The sequence below is a fragment of the Cornus florida genome, unplaced genomic scaffold (genome assembly GCF_030987335.1).
Source record: "Cornus florida cultivar Cherokee Brave unplaced genomic scaffold, ASM3098733v1 CherokeeBrave_3.0.0_Hap2_Chr02, whole genome shotgun sequence".
Classification (NCBI taxonomy): Eukaryota; Viridiplantae; Streptophyta; class Magnoliopsida; order Cornales; family Cornaceae; genus Cornus; species Cornus florida.
Window position 1 is genome coordinate 21,140,826 of NW_026775572.1, and position 14,508 is coordinate 21,155,333.

The 14,508-nt window shown below is 27.8% G+C and overlaps 1 protein-coding gene across 1 annotated transcript; it reads right to left on the reverse strand.

Annotated features, from left to right (window-relative positions):
* Positions 1 to 5,960: 5,960 nt before the first annotated feature.
* Positions 5,961 to 6,449, reverse strand: LOC132286083 (pathogenesis-related protein 1A-like). The gene has a single exon (XM_059788344.1). The coding sequence runs from the start codon at positions 6,447 to 6,449 to the stop codon at positions 5,961 to 5,963; it is 489 nt and encodes a 162-aa protein (XP_059644327.1).
* Positions 6,450 to 14,508: the final 8,059 nt, after the last annotated feature.

A 14,508-nucleotide genomic window follows, 5' to 3' on the forward strand; every position in this document is an offset into this window, starting at 1 on the left:
ACCAATAGCAAAATTTAAATAGTGGGCTCAAAGAATTAGCTCCTATATTTTATCCTTATCTAATCTTCTTCAATTTTTCGTCCTTCCCTCGATCACCTTTTTTTTTTTTTTTTTTATAGAGTAATGATAATCGTCACAAAAACTATTCAAATCTGAATTGGGCTATAGTTAAAAAAGAAAGAGTCCTCTATTACCTTATATAACTAACTTAAAGGGAAAATAATGAAAGAAAAAAAGAAAAGAAAATATGGTGCTTCCACCTTTCCCTCACAAATAAGAAACTAAAAACGTTCCAAAATTAGAGAAAGAAAGAAAGAAAATAATCACAAACTGGAAATTATTTATTCCAGTGTTTCATATTTCTAAATTCAGAAAATAAAAATTCATTAGGAAGATTGAAGCAAAATAAAATAATTACAAACCGGAAGTATTTGTTCCTGTATTCCATATTTCTAAATAAAAATTCATACAACTATAAAGTTTCAATATATCAAATCATTTTAGCTTATTTGGAGAGTTTTTAGTTTCTCTTAGATAATAATTTTAGAAATATGGAACACGGAAATTAATTTCGGATTTGTGATTATTTTCTTTCTCTCTCCCTCCAATTTTGGAGAGTTTTTAGTTTCCTATTTGTGAGAGGAGATAGGAAGCACTACGTTTTTTTTTTTTTCGTTTTTTTTCCTTTCAATTATACCATATAAGGAGTCATGCAATTTAGCCCGAAAAATAAAAACTTACTGTTTCACCGAATCTACCATGTGTCAAATATAATGGGATCCATTTTAAAATATAAGGTAATTAATTATTTAGAAAGTTTAATTCCTTTTCTACGTTTCATCTTAATATAGTATATTTATATTTGTAGTGAATTAAAGTTTCAACCATCATGTACATCAAATTGTATATGTGTTATATATATATATATACAGAATTGTTCACTTGCTCCCTGGTGTGCAAGAAAACGTATGCACACCTCAAGTATTAACCGTTATATTACATTAGACAGTTAAAAAGGTAGTTTATTATTTTATATCCAATGATTAAGATCACACCAGTGAGCAGGTGAACAGTCATATATATATATATATTACATTGCATCTTTCTAAGAACTCTTGAGATACTTAAGATTGCATCTCCTATGTATAATTAGATTCTGTATATCTCGTTATATATAAAAGATTGTATCTTTGGTCATTAATATCTATCTATTACTTTGATAGGTATTTATTCATTGCAATAATCAAAAATAATAATGTATGTGACTCCCATAAACAAAAACAAATAGAAGAATTTAAAGAAAAATTACAATCATTAATATCTATCTATTACTTTGATAGGTATTTATTCATTGCAATAATCAAAAATAATAATGTATGTGACTCCCATAAACAAAAACAAATAGAAGAATTTAAAGAAAAATTACAAAGCATTGAAAAATTGTAAAACATTGAGTTTTTGTTCTAAATTTTGTACAAATCAAATTCTTATATTTGAGTACAGTAAACGTTGTGAAAATTATACCACGTCAACTAGCCAAGTCGGGGAGTTTTTGCATTTTTAAACTCTATCATGGCCTAGCCAAGTTAAAATTTATTTTTTTATATTATTACTTTTATAAATTTTTTATTTCCTTATTAGACCCAACCAAAAGCAAAATTTAAATAGTGTGCTCAAATAATTAAGTCCGATTTTCTATCTTACCTCTACTTCTTTTATTCTTCCTAATACAAGAATTTATTAAGCAACTTAATAAAAAGCAAGAAGGATGCTTTTTAAATAAAAATAATTAATTATTATTGACATTACATATTAAAAAGTCACTTAGTCCCGGGACATAGTGGCATTGTCTGGGATTTAAATCGCACCCTTGATTTGAATAGTGCGTTTATTATGGAATCGATATACGTGACCTAAGAGAAAAATAAAATAAAATAATTAAAAGGTCACTTTATATATATATTTTTTTACCTAATGACTCAAATTATCTTAAGCCGCCCGAAAGATTATCTGTGTATTGTCAAAGGAAAGATTTATGAGTCTTACACGTGTCATGTGTGTATTTATATAAGCATTAGTTCTAGAACTAATAGAATAATTGCATTACTTCCTGTCTTTTTCCATAGAAGGTAAAAAAATAATAATAATAAATAATAAATAAATAAATAAAAATTGAAGAAGTCCCATTTTTTTAAATTTTTTGTTTATAAAAAACTGACAACTAATCCTATGCGATTAATTCGTGTAGAGAATAGAGAGACAGAATGTAGCAGAGAATGAGAGGAATGAAGGAGTGACCTAATAGAATAATTGCATTACTTCCTGTCTTTTTCCATAGAAGGTAAAAAAATAATAATAATAAATAATAAATAAATAAATAAAAATTGAAGAAGTCCCATTTTTTTTAGTTTTTTGTTTATAAAAAACTGACAACTAATCCTATGCGATTAATTCGTGTAGAGAATAGAGAGACAGAATGTAGCAGAGAATGAGAGGAATGAAGGAGTGAACTGTCTGTTTTGTTGCCCGAACAGCATGTCATGAAAGTACGCCTGTGATTGGTGAAGGGCAGCCACGCCATGCAAGTACCCAACAGGTCCAGAGGCACACACCTTCACGGGATACATAATTAAATAAATATACAAATAATTCTCGGGATCAAGAAAAAAAAATTTGCGCTTGTTGGCCCATTAAAATAAAATATTTTTATTTGTGTGATATAATATAATTAATAAATGGCACAGATAACAAAGTATTAAATGTGCAGGGAAGTTTTTTAAATCATCATCATCGATCTTGTGTCTTCTATGTATTTACATGAATACAACCTAAATTGTCTAGGTGAGTATTTTTTATGCAATTATTGATTTATATTTACTAATAATTTTTTTTTTTTTTTTTTTTTTTTTTTTTACAAGACAAGAAGTATTAGAAGTTAGAAGTATTAGAAATTAGATTAGTAAATGTAAATAGTCGAAACAGGAGGCATTAACCCATTAGGTTATAGAGACATCTTCAATAATTTCATATGCATGGCCTCTTATGAATATTTTAATAAAAATATAATTAAATTATATTAATGATAAATGTTATTAATATTATATCTATATTTATATTATATTTATGGTGATCATTATTTCAATCATAAATTTTATTATTATTATATTTTATCCGCTGCATATTAATCTATATCTATATTATTATTAAAAGTATACAGAATTTCAATACATTATTGTATTTCAGTACATTACATTAAAAGTGTTTCAGTACATTATTTTTTAATAACAAATTTATATGTTCTCTATGTATTAGCACAAATTAACTATTTATTAGGATTAAATGCAAAAAAAAACTCTTGAACTATTCGCATTTCTGCAAAAACCCCCCATGAACTACAGCAGTTGTAATAAAACCCCTAAACTTACAATTTTGTAACAGATCGCCCCTCCGTAGACACTCCGATGGAATATTACTCTTAAGGTGAACATGTGATGTCACGTGACCCTCTTTATCAAATTTAAAGATTATACTGCCCTTATAAAATAAAAGGACTATAATGCCCTTTTCTTACCGTTTGACCCAATTAAATACATTATATATATCGACACACACACCTAAACAAACCCTAAACTAAATCCCCAAATTCCCAAATTTTGTTCTCTCTCTTAATCGTCTTGGTGGTGTTTTGCTTTGAAAATCGAAAGATCTTGGTCAATTTTTGTTCCTATTCTTTCTTTATATCTCTCGAGAAAAGCCAACAGTTGCATGAGGAGTTCTAAGTGACGTGGGTTTTTAATGATAAATTACTTGTAATAGTACAAATTCTTGTAGGATAAGATTATGTTGAGAGTGTTGAACCTTAAATACTGTGATAGATTCTCAAGTATTCAATTAATTGCTAATTTAATTTAGAAAGATAAATTGTTTGTTTTGACTGTATTTAAATAATTAAGAAAAATAAAAATAAACAAATGCATCAAAGATTGAAATTAAGAGAAAAATACTTAGGGCTTGATTTCACCACGAATTTTATTAGATGGTCAATTACTTCAAGTTTAAAGGTTTTAAAATATTAGGAAAATTATATTTTGGTGACCAAAATTAAACATAATTGCTATATAGTGATCTTAAAGTCAAGAAAAGGTGAATAGTGACCAATCTTGAAACTTAATTAATATTAAGTGTCCATTTAAGGATAAACATTTTAAAAATAAATTTTAGATGACAAAATTGCCATCCAATATAAATAATAAGTCATTAAATTCATCATCCTCCTACTCTCTCTCTCTCCAATCCAACGTTTTCTTTTTTTCCTTTTTAGTTTATAATTTACCAATTTAAAAAATTAAGATTTCTTTACCAACATTATCTTTTTTTCACCCTTTATCTATTTTAAATAAGTATTTATTTAGGTTAATGTAGAGGGTAAATTTGTCTACTTACATAATAATATATTATAAAAAGGCTATTTAGGTAATAAACCATCAAATGGTCACTTAATATCAATTAAGTTTCAAAATTGGTCACTATTCACCTTTTTTTGACTTTAAGGTCATTATATAGCAATTATGTTTAATTTTTATCACCAAAATATAATTTTCCCAATAATATTTATGCATGATTAGAAAATAAATAAATTAATATCCAATTTAATTCAATTTCAAACAAACAAATCATGAATTTACATATGCAATTTTTGGATTTTTTTTTTAATTTTTTATTTTCTTTTGTTAGGGCACCTATACGTGGTTGCAAAGTCTTATATGTGGGTCCCATCCTAAGGACCGAGAATTACTACGTTCTTGAAATGGACGCAAATTGCACCACTCCATGAGTACACGCACCAACATTTATCAAAAGTAAAATTAAAATGCAATATTCTTATAAACATGAAAACACATGTTTACTCTGTAGTCTATCAACTCTCATCACGATTCCGGGAAAATAATAACAACAATAATAAATAAATAAGAAAAAGAAAAAACTCTCATCACTATAGTGCTATTAATTTCGCACATTTTTGTATGAAGCATCAACATTGAGTTTCCATTTTGTATTAATTTAAATTTTATATTAAGGCATTATTTTCTTCAATTTATATTAAGAGGTATTTTTGTCATTATAACATTAATTTGCAACAAATTGTATAATTAGGGGTCATCTCAAATGTATTTTTACAAGAGTTTAGTGCTAAAAATTAAAAATAGATAGAATTTTATGCAATTTTCCCTAAATAAATAAAAAATTATGTCATATTTGCTTTAGAACGTAAACATAAAGTTTACGCCATCATCTACGAGTAAGAATTTACTCTCAAAGTTTTAATTCGCGCATTGCAACAACATTGTGTTTAGCTTATAAATTGAGGGTTTGAAATAATAAGAAAAGCATGGTCAGATTACTTTCTTCCTACATTCAGTTTAATGAAAAATAGCACATTCTGAACTTGAGTTCTTTTAATATTACTTCTACAGTTTTAGGCAGTTATTTTTGTTTTACATCGTAATTCTTTTTAGTAACTATATATGCCAGTGTTACTAATTTTTGAACATTTTAGGAAGTGATTTTGGTTTTATATTGTAATTCTTTTGTCACAAAACTTTTAAATAAATTAAAAAAATTTCGATTTCAATTTCAATTTCAGAACTCCAATTTGATATTCCCAACAAAAGAGTTTCACACATATATCTCATGATCACAAGTCACAACACAGTAGTTTCTTCTACCCTATATTTTTCGGTATTCTTTCTCAACTCTATTTTGCTAATGACAAGGTAAATTTAATGAACATGTCAACCAAGCTTAATATAAGAAAAATGATAACAATTTTGCATGGACTCAAGCATATAGCTAGTCATACAGCATTTTATTTCTGGTCCATGACACATAGTTGCTATTACATTTTCACTTTCATCGGTCATCACACAGCTAATATATATCTTTATATATATATATATATATTAGTAAGGGCGCTCTCCTTCATAATTTCCTGGAGGATCATAGTTGCAAGTGACAAACCACCAACCATTGTGGCACTGAACTCTAGCACACCCAAGATGGACCGAGTTGCGCCAAACCACTTGAGTGTAGTGCAAGCACTCATCACCCACGCATGAATTGGAGTCATAGTCATAGTTTGCCTTCTCTCCCACCCAAAGCTGCACTGCCTCCACCGCGGTGAAGTCACCGGAACCCTCAGCAATGTTTTCTCCGTAGGGCCCTCTCGAGTGTTCCAATTCGCAATTACCCACCCTCTTGGTGGCGTAATTTCCGGCATAAGCAGCCACCGTGTCATTCCAAGCAAGAGGTGCCACCCCGACTTGGGCACGGACGGAGTTGTGGGCAGCAAGGTAGTCAAGGTGGGAGTTTTGGGCTAGGGAGACATGAGCCATGGTCAAGACCAAGGCCATGAAGTAAAGAGTGACTAGTGAAATTTTAGTGGGTCTCATTCTCACTTTTTGTGCAAATATGGATATACGGTTCACGGGTATTTATAGATTGGATAGTAAATAGATATTTTATTGTTGATTGAAAGAAACTATAGTGAGCCCGGTTCAATGCCGTCTTTTGTGGTAATTAACATTGAAAAGAAGAGGTAACAAGAATTAAATAACCAAATTTATGCATGAAAATGATCGAGGTGGTTCACATGTCTAGCTATAACCTAGCATGTTCTTGGAAATATTTTCTGTAGTAATTGTCAAAAGATTAAGACTTCTGTCATGTGCGATATAATGGATATCATTGCCATTGACATTATATATATATATATATATATATATATATATATATATATATAGTGGTGTAGCCACATAGGGACAAGTGAGGACAACTGTCCCCACTGAATTTTTAATTTTATATAGAAAGATTTTTATATTCGTATAATTGTCCCCACTAAAAGTTGACATTACACATAATCTTTTCAAAAAATATGATATTAAAAGAATATAATTTTTTCAAAAAATATGATATTTTTTTTCACTTTCTTAAAATATTATATTTTTTCACACTTTCTCCAAAAATACAATATATTCTTTCTAACTTTTGATTCTACCACAAACAAATGCGTTGTTAATTTTCAAAAATTTACAAAATCTAAACAAATACGGCAGTGGGAGACAGATAATCTAATATATAATTTTTTTTCATCTAAATTTACTATTATTATGCCATGAACATTTTTAAAACTCGACTGCGTGCTTTCAAAATATGAAAAATATTCTGAAATATTAAGTACTGTTTAATTTTTACATATATTATTTTGGTTCAAATAATATATATATATATATATATATATATATATATATATATATATATTATTGCGGTTAAAAATTGCCCCCACTGAAGAAAATTTCTGGCTACGCCACTGTATATATATATATATATATTTTTCTAGTTGGTACTCACTTACACTTGTCTCTTCTGAGACTTGAATTCCTAACTTCTCTTTAAAAAGTAAGAAACTGATGCTGCCCGTTGGTGTGTGCGCGTGTGTGCATGCGTGCGCGCGCGCTAAAACTTGAAAAAGCCAACAAATTCCTCCTGTCTTTTTCCATAAAAGTTAAATAAATAAATAAAAACATAAAAGTAATTATTTAAAAGATAATGCTTAACTACTCGTCGGTGAGTAGCTTCACCGTACTAACCTTTTATGTGTCCCAATAAAAAATAACATATCAACTTTAATAACAAAATCAGTAAAATAATAAAAAATAAAAAGAAAATCGGATTAACCCGTTTTAATTGGGTAATAACCCTTTTTTTTTATCCTTTTTTCATGGCTTCCCAAACCCACGCCCTCCTCTCTCCACTGTTCTTTTTCTTCTCACCCCTATGTGACATCATCAATATATCAATGAGCAAGTATGTTTAATTTGTATTTGAGTTATTTTTTTTTTCCTCTCGTGCTCTATTGAACATCATTACTCAACAGACAAACAAAAATTGTAAGTTCAACTAGATCTTGACATCATTACTCAACAGACAAACAAAAATTGTAAGTTCAACTAGATCTTGTAGTGGAAATATGGTTTATTTATTTATTTTTCTTAATTTCTGTTCTTGATAGGCCAGATTGAGTTTTATAAAAGAGGAAAGATTATGTGTGGTATCAAATGAACCAAATATATTAATTAATAGGCAAGCACGAGCTATAGGTACAACTGGGACTTCTTTTGCCAACTACATGATCAGAAGTTTAACTATTGATACTATTTGACCACTTTTACTCTGATTCATGGTTGATATATGCTTTATAGTATAAATTTTTTTTTATAGATACAATGGACCATTGAATAAAACATATAGAGTTTTTCAATTAAGATCGATCCAGCTTTTTTTGTTTTTTTTATTATTATTTTGCTAATTTTGTTATTAAAATTGACCTGATATTTTTTTATTTATTAGGACACATAAAAGTTCAGTATGATAAAATTAATTATCGGTGAGTAAGTAAGCATTGCCTTTATTTAAATAAGTAAGCATTATCTTTATTTAAATGATAAAAGGCTGATTTATTTATTCTTTTTAATAAAAAAAATTAGGTAATAACTTAGAGAACTAGTCCCATGTGGGCTAAGACTAAAGTCATGAAACTATGCCTGTGATTCCCTTCACGGGGTACATGATTAAATAAACAAATATATAATAATCCTCAGGACCATCACCATCTCGTGTGTGTATATATGCACATGTATTACATGAATACAACCTAAACTGTGTCTTCACGGGGTGACGTAGATTGATTTACACATGAGGTATTTTTCTGCAATTATTGATTTATATATACCAATAATTTCGTATGCAGGGAAGTGAACTTAAGTTATATAAATTTTTTGTAGGACAATGTTACTAGTATTGTTTCAATTTTCAATGTGTTCTTATCAGTTGACTGTTAAATCACAAATGAACTCTTTTCCTTTTTTTTTTTAATTTTTTTTTATAAAAAAAAAAAAGGTAAGCTTGTATTAGAAGGAGGAAAGAATTTATAAGGAAGTCCAAATAGGACAAACACTGACTGCCTAAGCAGAAACAAAGCAAAAGCAGATCAGCATCTGCAAGCTGAACGAAAACTACAAGCAGCTCAACAACTTTCAAGTTACATGCACGATTTTTTTGTAGTTACAACCATAATGAACACCAACTCTCAGTGGAAAGCCAGAGAGTGAGCATTTGCAAAGTAGCAGCCATCATCAGGGAAGGAGTTAGGATTTCAAGTTCGGAGGGCACCTTGCAATATATATATATATATATATATATATATATATATAAACATAATAAATATAAAATATATTCAAATATGAATGCTAAAAAGAAGAATTTTAAGTAAAAAAAAAAAACTTTAAGGCTCCGTTTATTTGGATGTGAAATATTTTTCAGAAAATATGATTTTTATTTTTTGGTGTTTGGTTGCCGTAAAATATTTACGAAGACAAAAAAATATTAAAATTTAATAAAAATAATTTATCTATTAATTTTCGACAAGTTATTTTACATCTTCCGCCCGATGAACTCAATCTTAACATTGCCTTAAATCTTTGTCAAATATCAAAAAAGTAAAAATAAAATAATATTTTATCTAAAAAAAGAAAATATTTTACTAAAAAAATATTTTACATCGAAACAAACCGAGCCTAATCTCACACTTCCATTTTTACAAATACCACTAGCTTATCTTTATAGTATCCAATATGTGTCTATCTATTTTCTATTCTCATATTTGGGATGACTGAAGGTAAAATACTTAAAAATAATTAACAAAACTCAAGTAGAATGTAAAGAAATAATGACTTTATTGCAACAAAGAATTTTTTTTCAAACTTGAAAATCTCACCAAAACGCATGGATTCTAATCTTTTGACTTCCATAATTACTACCATAATTAACTAATATGCTTCACGCCAGTTGCTCAACATGATGCCACATGACCCATGCATTATAGAGATACAAAATTTATATATATGGTGAATTGGCAAAAAAATAAATGAGACACAACAACATAAATCTACCTAAAAATTGAATTGATTTGTTGAAGCCCGTCATCTTTTAAAGCCCATCATCTTTGGTGGCGGGTGGGTGAAGTAAGAAAAAAAGACGGTTTGGAGATAGACATTAATTAGGGGTACTTTTTACATTTTGATTTTATGATATTTTGGATTAAAATATATTAAAAAAATGAGGGTGTATATAATATTTCGCATCTTTTTAATGGTGTCAAAAGTAAAATTGGATCTAAGTAATAATAATTTTCGAAATGTATTTATTTAGGGAAAAAAAATTCAAAAAGTATTTTAATGTGATATTTGGCCAAACTTTAAGGCTTGTCACTTAAATTAACCCTCTCTTTAATTGTAGTTGTTAGGGTTTCTTTCATTGTCCATTGAACTAAATGAATAACTGCCAATTGGGTATCATTCGATGGTCTAGTTACTAAAGCCATAACTTTTGAACTGACTGTGTCAATGTTAGAATTTCCTTTCCCTACTCTGCAAATATATATGTGTGTGTGTGTGTGTGTGATTCACAAGAATGCCAATATATAATAGGGCAAAGTGAAAGAAAAAAAACGTGATTTACATCCGAATTTGCAAATAACCCCTTTAAGTATATTTTATACATTTCTCATGAACTATCACATTTTGTTATGAAATGCCAAATGTCTAGACTATTTTTTTTTATTAAATGACCATAATACATTTTCTTAATGAATTGTATTTAATCTATTTTTCTTATTGAAATAAATTATATATATAAAAAAAATATATTAGTTTTGATGATATATTCTTCATTAAATTTGCAAAAAATTATCATTAACTTTTAAAATAAATTATTTAAATAAAAATCTTAAGTAGACAATTTTAAAACAATTTAAGTAATTTCTTAATTTTTCATGAATATATTGAATGAAAAAAAAGGTATCTTTTATTTAAGTAATTTTGTATGAATATCATGTATGAAAAATAAGGATTTTTTTAATTAATTTTTTACAGCAAAAAGGTTTAATCGGAATATAATAAGTTTTATGATAAATAGTAAAGCTTTAATAATAAGTTAAACTTACAAATATTTTTTCCATTTTTATGATAAATACAGTAGTTACTAATAATAAAATCAAGGTAAATAATATAATTAATGTTAGATGAAAGAAAAAATAATACAAGTAATTTAATAAGACGAAAAATTTAATGAGAAGGGTAAAATAATTTTTTGTGATAAATTGGTCTTTAATTATAACAAAATTATAATTTAAGAAAACAATTTGTAATTCAGAGAAATTATTTGCAAAAGAATAATAGTCAAGTAATTTTTTTATTTTTTTATTTTTTTTCACCCTACGTACTACTATATGCCCAACACAACACCATTTGGCAACATGTTCATTGGGCAATCAATTAAAAATTAATAAATCATAGTGGAAAATGAGAAAATCATAAAAGGGAACACAAATGCAGTACCTCGAAGCGAATAAGGTGACACAAATTCAGTAAAGGATTACGCATCATCAAACCATTAACATGGACTTTCATTTAATCAAATAATGAAAAAAATATATGTATATACACACCAAAAGTTTACATGTTGATTCAACCACGTGTTGAAAAACCAAACTTATCAAAAGAGTGACTGGATATGGAAAAATATATATTTACAGGGTAAATATAGGCTCTGATTATTTAGGGAAAAAAATATATATATATGCTCTGATCTTGTATGAGGTTTGGTCAATATACACTAACCCCTCTTGTTTGTTCTGACCTCTTATGTTAGACTTGTTGGGTTTATAATTATATTTTTATCCTTATACATATTGTATTTTATTGCAATAAATATGTCTTCCACGTGTAAAATTGCAATTTGAAAGTTACAAAATTGTTGACATGCCACTAAAAATAATCTAATTGTTAGATGAATGTACACCATCTTATTATTCAATTGTCTAAGAGGTAAAGTGATCTAGCCCTTTAGGGTAATCGAAGAATATTAATGATTCGTTAAAGCTAATTAAGTTGATCTTGTTCCGCTCAACAAAAATTATTTTGAAAAATTGTTTCTGCTTTATTTATTTCAGCCTACCCAACAATTATTTTACACACAAATCTCAAGGGAAATAAGTGTAATTTGGGAAACAAGAAAAATGTTAGTGTATATTTAAGAAACCTCTGGGGAGATTAGTGTAATTTATCCAAAAATATATTTAAAATAAACATTGTGGATGAAAATGGGAAAAAATCTAATACTCATTTGAAGAAACCTAAACAATTAATTATTCAAACATAAAAATTTTAAAAAGATAATTTTCAAAAATTGCCTTCTGCAGATAACATTAAGAGTATATCAGTGAAGGGCAGTAAGTGTAATTTTTTCTAGAAAAAAAAAAAAAAAAAAAAAACAATGATAGTTACAAGTATAATAAAATCAGAAGAAACTATTAATTTTGAAAAATCAGAAGAAACTTTTAGAGTTGTGTGATAAATTGTGAAATTTTTGTCTAACAAAGAATTGCGTTTGGATACTATATAAATAGAGAAGAATTTGGGTAGAGTGAGAAAAAAAGAAGTATGGGGCTGAAATAGTAAATTTTGTAGGGAGAGAAGAGTTTATGTAATCTGCGTCGTCTGTTGTCTTAATAGGCAAAAAGTGAGCCGTCTTGCTCATGTACCCGTAGCTCGGGAAAAACAGAGTGAATGAGTGAAAAAAAAGACTGAATATATATTGTTCAATGTGGTCTGGTTTAAGGACCAGGACCAAAGTAGTATGGAACAATAGGCAAATGAAAAAAATAAAAAATAAAAAGAACTTCAACCAATCTGATTTTTTTTTGACCAAGTGCTTACTTGACACAAGCTCACCTAATGTCAACTATACAGTTGTTCAATGATTTGTTTACTAGTGTCTTAATTTGGGGATTGTTTTTCTTTCTTTTGTCCATTTGTCAATTCAACCTTTCACTGCCTCTGGTTTGCTTCCCCTGTTTTTGAAAACCTTGAAAGTATGTTTATTGATGATTATTTTAATATATGTTAAGCCCAAATAATCAACTTATTAATAGTATGATTAAGCAAATTTTTTTTTATTATTTTTTTTTTGTTAATAAGTCACCAATACTATATGACATGTACACCTGAAAAGAGGTTTTTGTTGTAGATTATATTAATAAACTCCTCCCATTACCATATTGATAGGCATTATAAGTTTCACAACACCCGGTAAATTCATGGACCACTATATTTTTAGAGATTACCTATTCAAATTTGATATGGGCCAAATATAAATAAGTGTTTGTAAAACTATTTATAAAATAAAATAAAATATTAAAAAAGTATGAAACACCACAATTAATTTGGTATAAATTTATATAACTACTTAGGTAAAGAATTGATTATAATGTATTTCCAAACGTTGACTTGACCTTACCTTCTTCAAAGTGTTCAAGCCACCACTAATGCACTTATTCTGTAATTTATGACTATTTATATGAAACTTGTTTTCTAATTTGTTTATCACCCCCAGTTTCTTTCCCATGGTTTTCTTTTTGTCTTGTTTTATGCCCCAAAGGACCAAATTATATTGACCAATCCAATTCTAAAATGATTATTTTCTCCAGCGCAATCTTTTGACTAAACAATTAATTATTCAAACATACAAATTTTATAAAGATAATTTTCAAAATTGCCTTCTGCAGATAACATTAAGAGTATATCAGTGAAGGGCAGCGAGTGTAATTTTTCCTAGAAAAAAAAAAAAAAATGATAGTTACAAGTATTATAAAATCAGAAGAAACTATTAATTTTGAAAAATATAGTGAATCAATAGTGCTTAACTATTTTTTTTTTTTTTCAAGGCTTATTAAATGTTGTAATTACTCTGTTATCATGTTTTTTTTTTTTTTTATTGTTTTTTTTTATGTGGTTGATCCTCACTGAATTAAAACTCTACATATAAATTATTCTGAATCATGCTTACATAATAAGAAATTAATTATACCCAATACAAATTCTCAAGAATTAGGTTGAATTGCGTTTACTAGGAATCAAAACATGAGTCAAAAAATATATTCAGTTAATAAATAAACGTTTATTATTCAATATTAAAATTGTTTATTTTGAATATACGGAATAAAAAAATCAACGAGCTTGTGGTCTATTGGTTTTGAATTCTTACCTCTCAAAGAGAGGTCAGGAGTTCAAATCTTTGTAGACGCAATTGTGTAAAATAATTTTCATTGTTATTTATTTTTATCACTTATTTTGTGAAAAATGGGTAACAAGTCAACCTTAATTTTTATTATTTTTTATGTAAATGAAGTTGGTTGAAAATTGACTCTTTCAAAAATAATAAAAAATACACAGCGGGCATTGATGAATATTTGTACCACACTAAATTGTCACATTACCATTTTATTTTTTTGGCCAAGAGAGAGAGAGTGGTGATGTCTATAAAATGCGCCATTCAAGTTGAAACATTCACTCGGCCATTGTGAACTCGCAAGAGAAACAAGGATCAATGAAG